At 38.4% G+C, this 14088-nt stretch overlaps 1 protein-coding gene across 1 annotated transcript; it reads right to left on the minus strand.

The window, feature by feature from the left end:
* Positions 1-3021: 3021 nt before the first annotated feature.
* On the minus strand, positions 3022-13767 carry LOC135095130 (notchless protein homolog 1-like). The gene is made up of 14 exons (XM_063995897.1): positions 13606-13767; positions 12043-12156; positions 11335-11467; positions 10571-10719; positions 10119-10264; positions 9436-9545; positions 8770-8925; positions 8107-8214; positions 7603-7735; positions 6759-6896; positions 5740-5857; positions 5092-5195; positions 3318-3444; positions 3022-3118 (listed from the first exon to the last, which is right to left on the minus strand). The coding sequence occupies exons 1-14, from the start codon at positions 13740-13742 to the stop codon at positions 3106-3108; spliced, it is 1686 nt and encodes a 561-aa protein (XP_063851967.1). The 5' UTR covers positions 13743-13767; the 3' UTR covers positions 3022-3105.
* Between the last annotated feature and the right edge of the window lie 321 nt (positions 13768-14088).

A 14088-nucleotide genomic window follows, 5' to 3' on the forward strand; every position in this document is an offset into this window, starting at 1 on the left:
CTCCTTCAATCTCCGTCCTCCTTCAAACAGCACCCCTCACCCCCACCCTCCCGTCGCTCCCTCACCCCGCGGCCTCGTGTCCTGTCTCTTCACAGCGGCGACTCTCAACTCAACACGCGTTATGTAGGTTATGGCTCATCACAAATACGTAAAATCTCATACCCTCGTGCCCGATGTCCCACTTACAGGCTTCTCTTTATTATTTGTTGCTTCGCGTCCTACCATCGCCAGCCTACACGCCATGATGCCATCCCCGGCAGGACAAAAAGCTCCTCCATTAGCAGTTTTATAAAAGCCGCAGCCTCTTGAATTGTCTCTATAACCTGCTGGAGACTCAAATTAACTCGGAACCTATATTTACTGTGAAGTGAGTACGCTAACCACTATACCACGAGAAATAAGGAATTATATATTGGCATGACCATCTGAACGTTGCTTTTTTTATTTTTATTTTTGAACGGGATAAGCGGTAACTGAGTATATCTTCCTATTTTTTTCTTCATTTTTTATGCTCTTAATAAACCTCTTTCATACGTATATGAAATAAAATAAAATAATATATACTGTATGTAGTGTAAGAGTACTGTGAATAGGAAATGAGAGAGAGAGAGAGAGAGAGAGAGAGAGAGAGAGAGAGAGAGAGAGAGAGAGAGAGAGAGAGAGAGAGAGAGGTTGTTTATCATTTGTACACACTTGAATAAAATAAACTGTAGTAGTGTAAATTTCTTGGACTCGATATTATACAGTAGATATTAATTACTATATAGTACAACGCAGGCTCACTCTCCCGTATGCAGAGGTTAATTGCTACAAAGTACAACGCAGGCTCACGCTCCCGTATGCATATTGAGCCAGTGTTATTTCCACCCCAATTTTAATCCATGTGTTACCTCTGAGATCAAGTGGCAGAGTTAATGAGCCACGCTGTACCCCAATGCTGGACGTGTATACCATTGGAAAAAAAATAATAATAATAAGTAAAATAAGTAAAAAAAAAAAAAAAAAAAAAAAAAAAAAAAAAAAAAAAAAAAAAAAAAAAAAATATATATATATATATATATATATATATATATATATATATATATATATATATATATATATATATATATATATATATATATATATATATATATATATATATATATATATATATATATATATATATATATATATATATATATATATATATATATATATATATATATATATATATATATATATATATATATATATATATATATATATATATATATATATATATATATATATATATACACACACACACAATAATGAAATAGGGAAAAAAATATAGGTAAAAATATAATATAAATGAGAGGTATAGACGAATAGGTGATAAAAAAAATATTTTAGCATGTCTCCATAAACGTGTTACAATGAAAAGATTTTGGATGATTTTTTAATGCGTGATATTCATTTTGCACTATATACCCATCATGTGCAGATCATACGTAATATTTTTTAATCCATCCAATACTTGATAATTCTTCCTTTACTCACTTACAACTTTCTAGACACTTCATACTTCATTGTTTTAAATAATTCTGTGACTTAGGCAGTACACATAGAAAAAAAACTGTTCTCTCTTTTTCTTTATTCACTTACAATTTTCTAGTCACTTTTTCTACTAGTCTTTTGAACAGCTCTGTACCTTAAGATATATTTAACTTCCTATTCTGTGTCCATGCAAATATTTTTTCTCTCTCTACTGCTCTGAATACCTATTAAGGAAACTCATAGCAGGAACTTAAACTCCTTTCCCTTTCCACTATCTTTTTATCAGTCATGCCCCAGCAGTCACAATTAACTTCCTATTCTTTCTCTGTGTCTATGCAAACATTTTCTCTCCCTCTACTGCTTTGAATATTAAGGAAACCCATAGCAGCAAATGAAACTCCTTCTCCTTTCCACTATCTTTTTATCAGTCACACCTCAACAGCCCACTTGCACCTCAGTCCCTCACCCCAGACACATTGAGGTGCATCAGATAGAATAAGGTTCATTCAGGTGGTCTATCAAGGTAAACAATATCTGGGTCGCTGGCCACACTGGCTGAATGCTACATTAGTATTACTAATATACCATCACCTGGGTGGGCAAGGACATACATTGGTGGATGAGGACGTTTTTATATAAGGTAGGAAGTCAAGGAGGCAAGGACAGGAAGGAAGGAAAGGGGAGAAAACAGATTGGTTATAGGAGACAGACAGAGGCAGGAGGGGATAGCCATGGTGAGAGAGGGAAGGTCTTGACTTGGATATGAGATAAAATAAATAATATATCATCTCACACAAAGATGGTGAGCTGAGTGAATTTTAACTGTCACTGCTATTTGTCACATCTGTTTTTAATTATTAACCACTCTGAGGCATATTTTCTTTATCTACAGCTACTCCAAACATTGTATGGCTATAAATTGCATAATCCATTCTTTTTTATCCTCTTCATTCTTGTAGTTGCTTCAAAAGATTCCATACATTGCTTTTAATGGTGCAAATTGTTGCATATCACAGTGAGAGTTAAACTAAATCTTGTTCTGTTTCCATGGTTCCTGTTTCAAATTCAAGTTCAACATTGCTTATAAGTGAATAGCTTCAGTACAGTCATTTTCAACAAGAGAGCATCCACCCACCACATACAATATAGTCATGGGCAGTAGTTAAGCAGCAAGCACCATATGCTAGTCACCTGTACTGTGCTTGGTGTTTCCTCTTGAATAGTAATTGCTCTGATTTGTTTAGAATCTGCCAGTTGTCAGGTTGTATAAGGTCACTGCTAGCAGATCTTAAGATTCAGAAGACACAAAATACAGTAAAATGCAGAGCAGAAATTTACTTGAACTCTGACCATGGCTATGCTCCTGTGTGATGCTTGATGCATGCAGACAGACTCACCCAGGTCCTCAAGCCAGTGTTGTAGTTCTGACAGTGAATTTCAACTCCCTATCCTGCCCCTACTTCACACCCTCACTTCTTGTTACATCATGTAATCATATACAGTACATTAGACATAGTATGGTTTATTCAAAGATGATACAAAATGTGATGGCAATGGTAATTTTGGAAACATTTTTATGTAAGGTCACCTTTATCTCCTCCATCTGAAACAAAGAAGACAATTTTGACAATATTTTGTGCAACTCAAATTACAAGATTATTGTCATCTACATTTGAAGTTGTTCAAAGGGTATTCAACTGCATTCAAGTGCTATTTGCTAGGGTGAAGTGAGACCATATGGCAGACATGTCACACAGATGTGCAGCAAATAATGATGGCAGTGTGTCAGGCTTAACACTCACATTTTCAGCACCTTGTCCTTGCCTCCACTCACCACACGCTGACCGTCAGGGGACCAGTCCACAGTAAACACCTCATCTGCATGCCCCGGAAGATCTATCTCCATTTTCCTGGTAGCCACTGACCACACTGGGCACACAGACGGGCCAAGGAGAGGATAGTGAGGCATTTATAGATCAGCTCATGAGTCTGGCATTGCTGCATAATATTAACTTGGATACATGTTGACAACACCTAACCCGGTGCCTCAAGAATGTAGTGCACTAAAGCCTTGCTATTACAAATGAGTCCTGCAAGGAGAAATGTGGTATGTGCTTTCCTACAATGTTAAAAAAATTGGCATTAAAGTTTGCACACTTCTAATCAAGTACAGAGGGTGTTCATGTTATGAGTGTGATGCGTTCTGAAAAGCTGCTCGTAAGTCATTTTGCTTATAACTCATCATCATATTTTTTTCAGCACAAAAAAAAAGGTATCATACATTCTGCAAACAATGTAATGCTTACTTACTTGATACTTGATACCATGAGAGAGAGAGAGAGAGAGAGAGAGAGAGAGAGAGAGAGAGAGAGAGAGAGAGAGAGAGAGAGAGAGAGAGAGAGAGAGAGAGAGAGAGAGAGAGAGAGAGAGAGAGAGAGAGAGAGAGAGAGAGAGAGAGAGAGAGAGAGAGAGAGAGAGAGAGAGAGAGAGAGAGAGAGAGAGAGAGAGAGAGAGAGAGAGAGAGAGAGAGAGAGAGAGAGAGAGAGAGAGAGAGAGAGAGAGAGAGAGAGAGAGAGAGAGAGAGAGAGAGAGAGAGAGAGCATCTTGCCTTATGAGTGATGTGATACTGCTAAGTAGTGACAGGCTTGAGGCTTCTGCCAAACACAAGACTCAAATATGATCCCGGTTAAAATGAGACACCTCTCTCTCTCTCTCTCTCTCTCTCTCTCTCTCTCTCTCTCTCTCTCATGCACATTTTCTCCTTTCTCCCTCTCTCCTCAGGTTATACATGCCTTTATTCATATAATTTATTAAGACAGCTGGCTGAAAGAATAAGACAGGTATGTTTGCCTATTCATGGAGTTAATGTAATGGAGCATGCTTTCTACACCATGCAGCACAACCCTCCTGTCTCTGCACCTCTCAGAGGCTGACTGGCAGAGGCTGTGGAATCTCAAGCCAGACTCACTGCAAAGCAGTAAGGTAGTTTTTTAAATTAAATTTAAAATTTTTAAACTAGCATCTCAAAATAAATTTCTACAGAGCTTGTGTCCTGGGGCAGTGGGCAGTCCTTCACTATGGTGCTATGCTATGTGGGTAGTGGTGAAGCGGCATATTAGGTAAATTTGGTGCGTAGCACTAAATTTGAACTTTTGGTTAGCAAAGGGAACAATATCAGGAGCATAATTTCATTTTGCAAGTAGACTGCTCATATCTCTGAACATTTGTAACGTGTTACCTCATAACTCTGACACCCTCTGTACAGCTGTTGTTTTTTTCAAGCTAAAAACTTCATTTAAAGACCAAAACAAAGGGAGATCAATTTCACTACTTAGTTTTAGCACTAATAAACTATAATAGTAAGTAAATCATCCTAATACCCTTTAATAATAAGTAAAGCATCCTATCAGTAAAGAAGTAATCCTTGACCACCAGCTCTACCACAACCCTCACTTCTGCACCACCCAGGACAGGAGGATTCACAGAGAAATTCAGAAGCAGCATGAGAAATCCTGCAACACCCTCCCACTCAAAAGTCCGCTCATTAAGTCTCTCCAGCAACACATTCCCACTCACCCTTCAGAGTGGAGTCCTTGCTGCCACTAACCAGGAGACGGGAGTCAGCTGACCAAGCTATCTGGTACACACCCGTCACGTGCCCTCGCAGCACTCCTAGAAACCTGAGACCATTACACGAATATCAGCAATGAACACTGACTGAAAATGGTCTTGGTTGATGAATCAGAATAATAGAAGGAAGACTGAAAATGAAAGGTTTGAAGTTGCTGGCTTTACACTGGCTCCAATATTTTAAGAGCACTGACTTAAACTGGTCTCAGTTCATAAATTAAGGTAACAGAAAGAAGACTGAAAGGTTAAAGCTGTTGGCTGTACACTGACTCCAGTTACAACAACCAGCACTGGTGACAAGATACTGGTAACATTTCATAAGCACTTATTGAAAATGGTTTGAGTTGATAAAGAGAGTGAAAAGTGAAGCTAATGGCTGTGCACTGGCTCCAGTTACAACACCCAGCACTGATGACAAGATACTGGCAACATTTTATGAACACTGATTGATCAAGTGCCATTTAAGTGAGTCAGAGGCAAAGTCTATTACTTAAAATGAAATTTCAGCAAAACTAAGGCAAAAGTGGATGAAAACCAACTTTTGATCACCAAGTCACTGAACATTAATGCATCACACAACAACAAGCCACATACTTCCCAGTCAGGCCGCTCCACAGCCGGATGCTCTTGTCAAAAGAGGCAGAAGCAATGGTGCGTGTGTCAGGGGAGAACTTGACATCATTAACAAGCTGCTGGTGGCCAGTGAGGCGTGCTGGGGGCAATGGGAATCTCAGCTTAGTATCCTTCCTATCACTTTTATGGAATTTTCTCTTGGTATTTTTTTTCCATTTCTTTTTATAAAAATGAGTGTAAATGTGAAAGTTGTGTGCCTTGTCTTGGCTAACCCTTCATGGGGGAGACTGCCTTGATATATGTATGTATGTAATTTACTTGGCTATTCTGCATGTGCCTTTCTATCATAAAGGATGAGGAAACTGACAAGTACAGAGAACTTCCTCTTGATATTTTTTTTTCTTCATTTTTATATGAAACTATCAAATAACTGTCATATATACTTTATTTTACTATTTGCATGTTCAATTTTGTTATGCATCAAGAGGGAACAGACTACTACAGACAAATCCTGGATCATATTCAATTTCCTATCAAGACATGAAGTTACACAAAGGAATCTATAATGAATCCATAATATTCCAGGCATTGTAGGTCTGATGGTTTCCTTAAGAGCTGGAAGTGAGCCTAAATAAAGGAAATGAAGGGAATGAAGCATAAAACTTGCAGGTGATGGTTAAAACATAGTAGTAATAAAATTTGTAAATAAATAAATAAATTAATTAATTAATAAATAAATAAATAGATAAATAAATAAATAAATAAATAAAAACTTGGCAGCCAGACACAGAGTTAGGATAGCAATGTACACAGTCATAGATCAAATTAAGGTGACATTTTGCATTTTGAAAGAGAGAGAGAGAGAGAGAGAGAGAGAGAGAGAGAGAGAGAGAGAGAGAGAGAGAGAGAGAGAGAGAGAGAGAGAGAGAGAGAGAGAGAGAGAGAGAGAGAGAGAGAGAGAGAGAGAGAGAGAGAGAGAGATTTTTTTGCTACTTTTCCTTCTTCCTCTACTAATAAAAACTACATTTCCCAAAACTCACCCACAGGTTTCTTGTCCCTTGAAGGCTCCCAGAGGAATAAGGTGAAGTCATCTGAGCCTGATGCCAGCCTCTCCACTCCCCCAGCACAGGTCAACACCTTCTTATACTGGGTGAGGGCACACTGCTGTCTCTGCTCAGCTGTGAACACAAGTCAGTCACCACAACCTCCCACACTTCACAACATGCATCCAAAGCTACCTTCAGAAATACTGTAGGTTTGTAACAATGTATCTATTCCTTAAACACTAAAGGAAATTGTGATATTTAGTCTAAACTTGTCTATCTATATATCAGGCCAGTAATCCCACAAAGGGTAGATCATACAAAGCACCACCCACTCATACATACATCATTCACACTCTCTGACAGACAGACAAAGCAAATTATTACATGTCTGAACTTCTACTTAGACATGAATTATTTGGAATTTTAACTGTGTTACATCCCAGACATGATACATTACATCTGGGGTTCTCGACCTTTTGCAAGCTGGTGCCCTTCAAAGCTGGTTCAATGCGGTTGGTGCCTCCCTCCTCCCTGTGTCACCCACTCAATCCCCTCCCCAACTATACCACCATAGATAGATAGATAGATAGATAGAATCTGATAGATAGATAGATAGATAGCCCTTGCTGCATCTCCTTTGTACTAATAGCCAGTGAGTGTGATTTTCTGTGATTTTTTTCCCTTCCTGTGCTGTGCTCATGCTCCCCTGCCGAAGTTGAAAATCACTGCATTACTTAATTAGCCCACCAAATTTACAAACTCTTGACCAGCAACAAGGCAGTGTCCTGTTGAAGAACTGTTGTTTTAATAAGAAATTCACAGCATGGGCACTACTCACGTGATGGCACCTCTGGCCTGGCCTTCATGAGTGCCTCAGGACTGCAAGCACCTGTTCGTAATACATAGTCAGTGTTGAGGGCCAGTGTGTTGACCCAGTGGCCATGGCCTTGCAATGTGCGGCACATCACACCCTGAGGAAATGTTGAGTGAGAAGAAAATCATCTTGTGGGTTCTGTGACAATGCAAATATGTATTAAATTGTAATGAAAAGGCAAATAACTAATTTATAGTTTATACCTTACAATGACATAAATTTTCCTCACTTGCTAGCTTGCTGTGAGCAGTAATTAACTGGCAAGAGCTGAACTATTTCAAACCAGTAGCATAAAACACTATCATTATTTTTCTTAATAATGAAAAGTATATATATATTAATCCTATTCCTTACTCTGAAACCTTTAAATGTTCAGAATTATCTTTCACACTGACTGAATTAGTGTCAGATGTCAGGAAAACAACACAACAGGCCATAAGTAGCAACATATCCATAGCAGGTGCTCACATCAGTGGCTCTCCACACTTTGATGGTCCTGTCTTGGGAGGCAGAGTACAGGAGCCCCTCACCACTCCAGCGCAGCGCCGTCACACTTTGCAGATGATTGGACAGTATCTGGTGGGGAACATATTGAAAGACTTGTGTACATTCTTTTGTCACTATTATATTTCCTCCCCACTTTGTATTTCTATCAAGCACAAAGTTATAAATATAGTAAAGGTAAGTATCATCATTATCATCTCATCATCACCATCAATTTCTTCATAACAGTAGTACATCAATCACTGCATCATAAAGACTTTGGAAGAGTTATTGCTGAATATGAATGGAAGGGAGCAAAAAACAGTAAAGGAATGACAATAAGTTTGAGTTCATAATGTTTAACTCAATGCTACATATGTCACATTAGATGTCAAAATAACATAAGGAAAGAACATAAAAGAAAAAAAAGAAAAGGAAAGAAAAACCCTCATTAAATCACATGAATTTAACTAGAATAAGAAAAAATTGGTTCTCCTTTTATGCTATATAAGAAAAAACTGGAATACAAAAGAAAATAGAAAAAAAAAGGAAAAAAAGCCCTCATTTAATCACATGCAATGAACTGAAAGCAAAACAGGGTTACTTCTCCTTTTATCCTACCTATGAAGCTGACCTGTCCCTCCTCACCTTCTCACAGGAGCCCAAGCTGGTATTCCATATCCTCACATCGCCGTCCTTCCCAGCAGAGGCCAAGCGTATGCACTTCCCAGATGCAGCGAGGTGGAGCGGCTCCCAGCACAGAGAAGTGATCCACTGCTTGTGGCCAGTCAATGTTCGGCCCAGCTGAGGGGAACAACCAACACAGTGAGTGGTATGAGAGCATTTTGTAGGCATTGTAGCGTGTTACCAAAGATACTTACAATGGGTTACTCTGATATTTAGGAATGTGTGATCAGATTAACTATATAGGCTACCTTATTCTTTGATGTTTACATACTGTCTGTTTCTGCATATTATGGTGATGTTCTCATAGAGTATAACTGAGACAAAGAGCCTATTCACACACACACACACACACATTAAAAGTATTCATGAGTTTAAATTAATGATCAATCAAATGGAATATAAAGATGAGACCTTCACCATTTTCCTGTAAGTCACAACATGGGAAATACACAAATATGTACAAACACAACCACACATCTTAACCACATATACAACCAATGGTGCACACACACACACACACACACACTAACATTCCTTAAAACTACATGGAAGAGACGCCTTACACCCTGATTCAGTACAGACGAAGAAGACAGAGTTTACAAAATAACATAACCAGTGTGGCATCACCTGTTTTCCAGTTTTAGGATCCCATATGAAGATCTGACCAGCCTTGCAGCCCGAGGCCAAGCGTTCTCCATCTGTGGACCACGCAGTGACCAGCACCCAGTGTTTGTGGCCTGAGGGAAGAAGTTCATGGGCAATTAAAGGTTTAAGTGTTCTATATTCACAGAATCTAGGTGATGGACAACTAGCGCCACCCAATCCACATCCTTGGCATGTGGAGTAAGGTGGCTAGTTCCTTTCTCCACTGCAATAGGCACCCTTCACTTAACATCCAGAGTAAACAAAAGAGTATAGGAGGTTAATTTTAATCTTTTAGACTACATAAAGACTTTTAAGAGAGTTTAATAAAAAAATAAGAGTCTAAAAATTTGTTAGTGATTAAAGGAAAAAATTGCAGACCAGTACCCATTTAAGGATGGGTGAACAAAAGTGTGTGCAGTCACAAGAGAATATCAAAATTTTGATACTTTCATACTCAGGACTTCTTGCACTGAAGTCAGATGCATTACTGTCTGAACCACTACACTCCTACACTACCAATAGTGGATAAAAAATGGGCCAGAAGCAACCCTACAGGAGAAAGAAAAAATTTAACTAATCCATTAAGTATCTGGAAGATATTCATCATATGAGGAGGAAAGCATTTTTCCTTTAATTTGACTCTGAGCACTTTTTATAAACTTTACCTTTACAAGTGAAATGAGGAGTCTCAGTGTTGACATCCCAGAAGCGCACAGTGGTGTCCCCAGAGCCTGAGGCCAAGTGTTGCCCGTCTGGACTGAAGGCGGCTGACAGGACAGCCTCGGCATGTCCTGGGAGAGACGACGTGCACCTGCAGCCAATTCAGAATAACCTTTAACTTCAAACATATGCCATAAGTACAGAATGCCATTTACCTCCATATGTATGCCATGAGATGCTGCATAAATTATAACTTTAAATATATGACATTAAGTACAGGATAACTTTAGGGGCTGGCACATACATAGAACAAAGCCTCTAACTTTGAATATATGTCAAAAGAGTAAGAAATAACCTTTAGCATCAAACATATACCATAAAGTACAAATGTTTCATTCCACAAAAGACATCAAGATCATGTCCCGTCAACACCACTGAAAGATCTTGGAACCCCCACCTGGACACAGCCCGTACTCGGAACACAGCTTGGGGTTGGTACAAGATGGTCAACACTCTCTCCTCACTGGCTGAGCTATCCAGTGCTGCTCTCAGCGTGCTGGTTATCTCCTTCTCATTCACAAAAAAACTGTATGGTGTTTCATCTTCCTGTGAAATGGAGATACTTTACATGGTTAGAAAGAACATTTTATTCCTTGCATCAAAATTATTTATATCAGACAAAGGATTAAAAGCAGCTAATAAATGCTATACTTGTATTCTTAGATTCATCTGTCTATGCACTGGCAGGCAGGCTAAGAAGAGCACTATGTGGGGTGATGCTCTGTGAGGAAAATGGTATAAATGGAAATTTCATAAAGTAATATATGGCAATAGAAGGAGACTCCCAATTTGCTCTTGTGTATATACCTCATCTTTATTCACAAACACTCCAGTATTCTCTCTCTCTCTCTCTCTCTCTCTCTCTCTCTCTCTCTCTCTCTCTCTCTCTCTCTCTCTCTCTCTCTCTCTCTCTCTCTCTCTCTCTCTCATGAAACATAATTACCTAATCTGGCTTCTTTTATCATATTTATTTACCACCTTTTGTAGTGTGGCATAAAATGCTTCTGGTTCCTGGAGGCAAAGTTTCACACATGCACACACACACAACACAGAAACATGATATATTAATCCATATATACATGATCAACTGTAACAAAAGTCTGAGAATATAGGTAAATTCTTTTCAATTTCAGTTTCTCACACACACACACACACACACACCTGCTGAAGGAGAACATTGAGGATCTGTTGTAGTTTTTCCCGTGGTAGGTTCAAAGGCAACTCCACAGGAGGTCCGGCTGCCTCGCCTGACTCAGACTGGAACTGAGCAAGCACATTCTCTTTGTCCTCTAGGCTGCAAAGACAACAATATTCAGTTCCTTATATAGTCTGAACTAAAAGAGGTGGGTAGCATTTTGTCTGTAGGATGTACCTCTTCTTGTGATATGTTCTGCTTTGTATCACTTCTTAGGTTGTCTACTCCTTGCTGCTGTTGTCCCTTGCACTATTACTTTTTCTCTAAAATAATACATCCCCATTCCTTTTTTTTCCCAACTGTGTTCAAAATCTTTAAACAATTTTATTGTAAATGGCACTGAAACATCCTATTTGAAAGAAACAAGCATACCAATATGGACATTTTTCATTTACAAATGTATCTTTTTCCATAAAATATGTATATTTCTTACCTGACTTTTTTTATGATTATAAAACACTGAGACCACAAATATGTCTGTAAATATCCATTCTCTATAAATACATGCATAATATAACAGTTGACTGTCTTGCACAGAGTAATGGTGGTTCCAAAAGACACAAAACATAAAACAGTGTAGTGCTTCAGTATATAACAATAATTATTCTTACATTACAAGCAGTCTTATTGAATATATTTTCTTCAGTACACCCCAGCAAGACACCAGCTCTTACCCATCATCATCATCATCCATGTCTGTTGTCTTCTTCTTGATTGGCTTTTCAGTCAGTGAAGGACTCACTTCTTCATCACTGTCCTCCTCCTCCAGGATGCGTTTGTTGCCTTCCCTGAAACCCATGAAGAAAGAGGTAACTGATGCCTTCCTGCACAACACAGGACCCTCCACCACTAGAAGCTGACACTCAGAGAAGAGGTACATTTGTTAGTTATGTTTATTGTTTATTAGGTTTTCAGGCTTCATTCCACCTAGGAAAGGTGCTCTACAAAGTTTCATTGATTATAAATGCTGAACATATTCTCCTTGAACATTACAATTATATAAATAAATATTCTCTCTCTCTCTCTCTCTCTCTCTCTCTCTCTCTCTCTCTCTCTCTCTCTCTCTCTCTCTCTCTCTCTCTCTCACACACACACACACACACACACATAAAGATTGCACTGTAAAAAAATAAACCACTACATAATTACATACACTACAAAGCACAGTTTCTCAGTTATACACAAGCCCTCCATATGTAGCTCCCTAACCTCTCTACCATCACTATAAGATAGGCAACCACCTCCCATCTGTCACACCTGGCCACACCATAACAAATGGCACCACATACAACAGAGGTTGACTGACTAAAATTTTTCAAAATAAGGTAAATCCAACAAATCTGGGTAAATTTCCAGTTTCCCAACAAATTCCATATGGCGGATGAAACTTTTTTTTATAAGTTTTGATGCATTATTAAATAATCTGCCATCATTTTCTGTCACAAATCACTGTTGTCATTTCCTCCTCCCTCCCACCATAAGGAACGTAGTAATTTATGACAAAAACTGATTCCAAATTAGTCAAAACACATCAAAACTTACCAGAAAAAACTAGTTTCGTTCCTGCAAATACCATTAGTAACCTCACAACACTGCACAATAAACAGCTTAGACCAGTCACTCATAATAGTATTACCAATAAAAAGTCAAAAATGATTTTTAAATCACTGGTAACATTATCTAACGTAAGCAAAAATAGCCATACCTAACCTAACCAAAACTAATCTAACCTAACCAAAACTAATCTAACCTAACCAAACCTAACTTAACCTAACCATACCTAACATAACCTAACGATAACACATAAAAAAAAAAAAAGCCAATAAAATTTAAAAAATCGCTGACAGCGTTAGTATTAATTTGAGACACATGAATATTGAGGTTCAAAATACTCAGCACGAGGATCTCTAACCAGTGAGATGCGTCATGAAAGTTGACGTGAATTTGTAGTGATTCTGGAATAATACAGAAACTTGAATAACTTGCAAAAGAATAAATTTCTTGGCAAAAGCTAATTAATACAAGAATTCAAAGAAGTCTTCGAATTAGTATTTTGCTTCAATATATCAACCAATTATATCTTCTCTTCTACGGCAGTGTAGGGAGCTGTGAATTTTAATTACAAGAACAAATCCTGTCCTATTCCTAGTTCCAGCCAACAGGGAAATACCTTCCTTAATTATCTGATTTATTACACATATGTTAGAATAATGACTACAACAGCAAGGTCTACGTACTGCATTTTGTCAGGAAGCATCTGTGTCCCTCCTAAAGGAAGCACCAGAGGGTCACGAGAGACAACACGAAGTGGTGCTGCTTGAGTCTTGACCGACGCGTGGTTTTGTTTACATGTGGTGGCTGCCAGCTGATTCATGTCTTTCCAACATCTCCATGTTAGCCTAGAATTTTATCTATTTATTTATTTATTTTTTTAACTCCTCACTCAACTCCTCACTCAGAGGTGAGGAGTTGATGAGACGAAATGCTTTCCATTTGTTGAAAAACAAGTAATTAGGTACATATATTTATTAAAGTCATCTCTTTCTGTGTGTGTGTGTGTGTGTGTGTGTGTGTATACCTAGGTATGAGGTACGGGAAGGGGGCTATGCTCGTGTTCTCCCATCTCTATTATCCCAAAATTGTGTGACTCAAAAGTGTGTGTGTGTGTGTGTGTGTGTGTGTGTGTGTAAAAGGGAGCCAGTATATAAAAGTTTGTTTAC

This window comes from Scylla paramamosain, chromosome 3 (genome assembly GCF_035594125.1).
Source record: "Scylla paramamosain isolate STU-SP2022 chromosome 3, ASM3559412v1, whole genome shotgun sequence".
NCBI classification, from domain to species: Eukaryota; Metazoa; Arthropoda; class Malacostraca; order Decapoda; family Portunidae; genus Scylla; species Scylla paramamosain.

What these genes read in the sequence shown, in the direction of transcription:
- LOC135095130 (XM_063995897.1), bottom strand. Translation starts at nt 13,742, where the DNA reads ATGAATCAGCTGGCAGCCACCACATGTAAACAAAACCACGCGTCGGTC. An exon ending in GCTTGGGCTCCTGTGAGAAG is followed by an intron (nt 8,215 to 8,769) that starts GTGAGGAGGGAC and finishes GTTCCCCACCAG; the next exon opens with ATACTGTCCAATCATCTGCA. An exon ending in AAGTGTGGAGAGCCACTGAT is followed by an intron (nt 7,736 to 8,106) that starts GTGAGCACCTGC and finishes ACATTTCCTCAG; the next exon opens with GGTGTGATGTGCCGCACATT.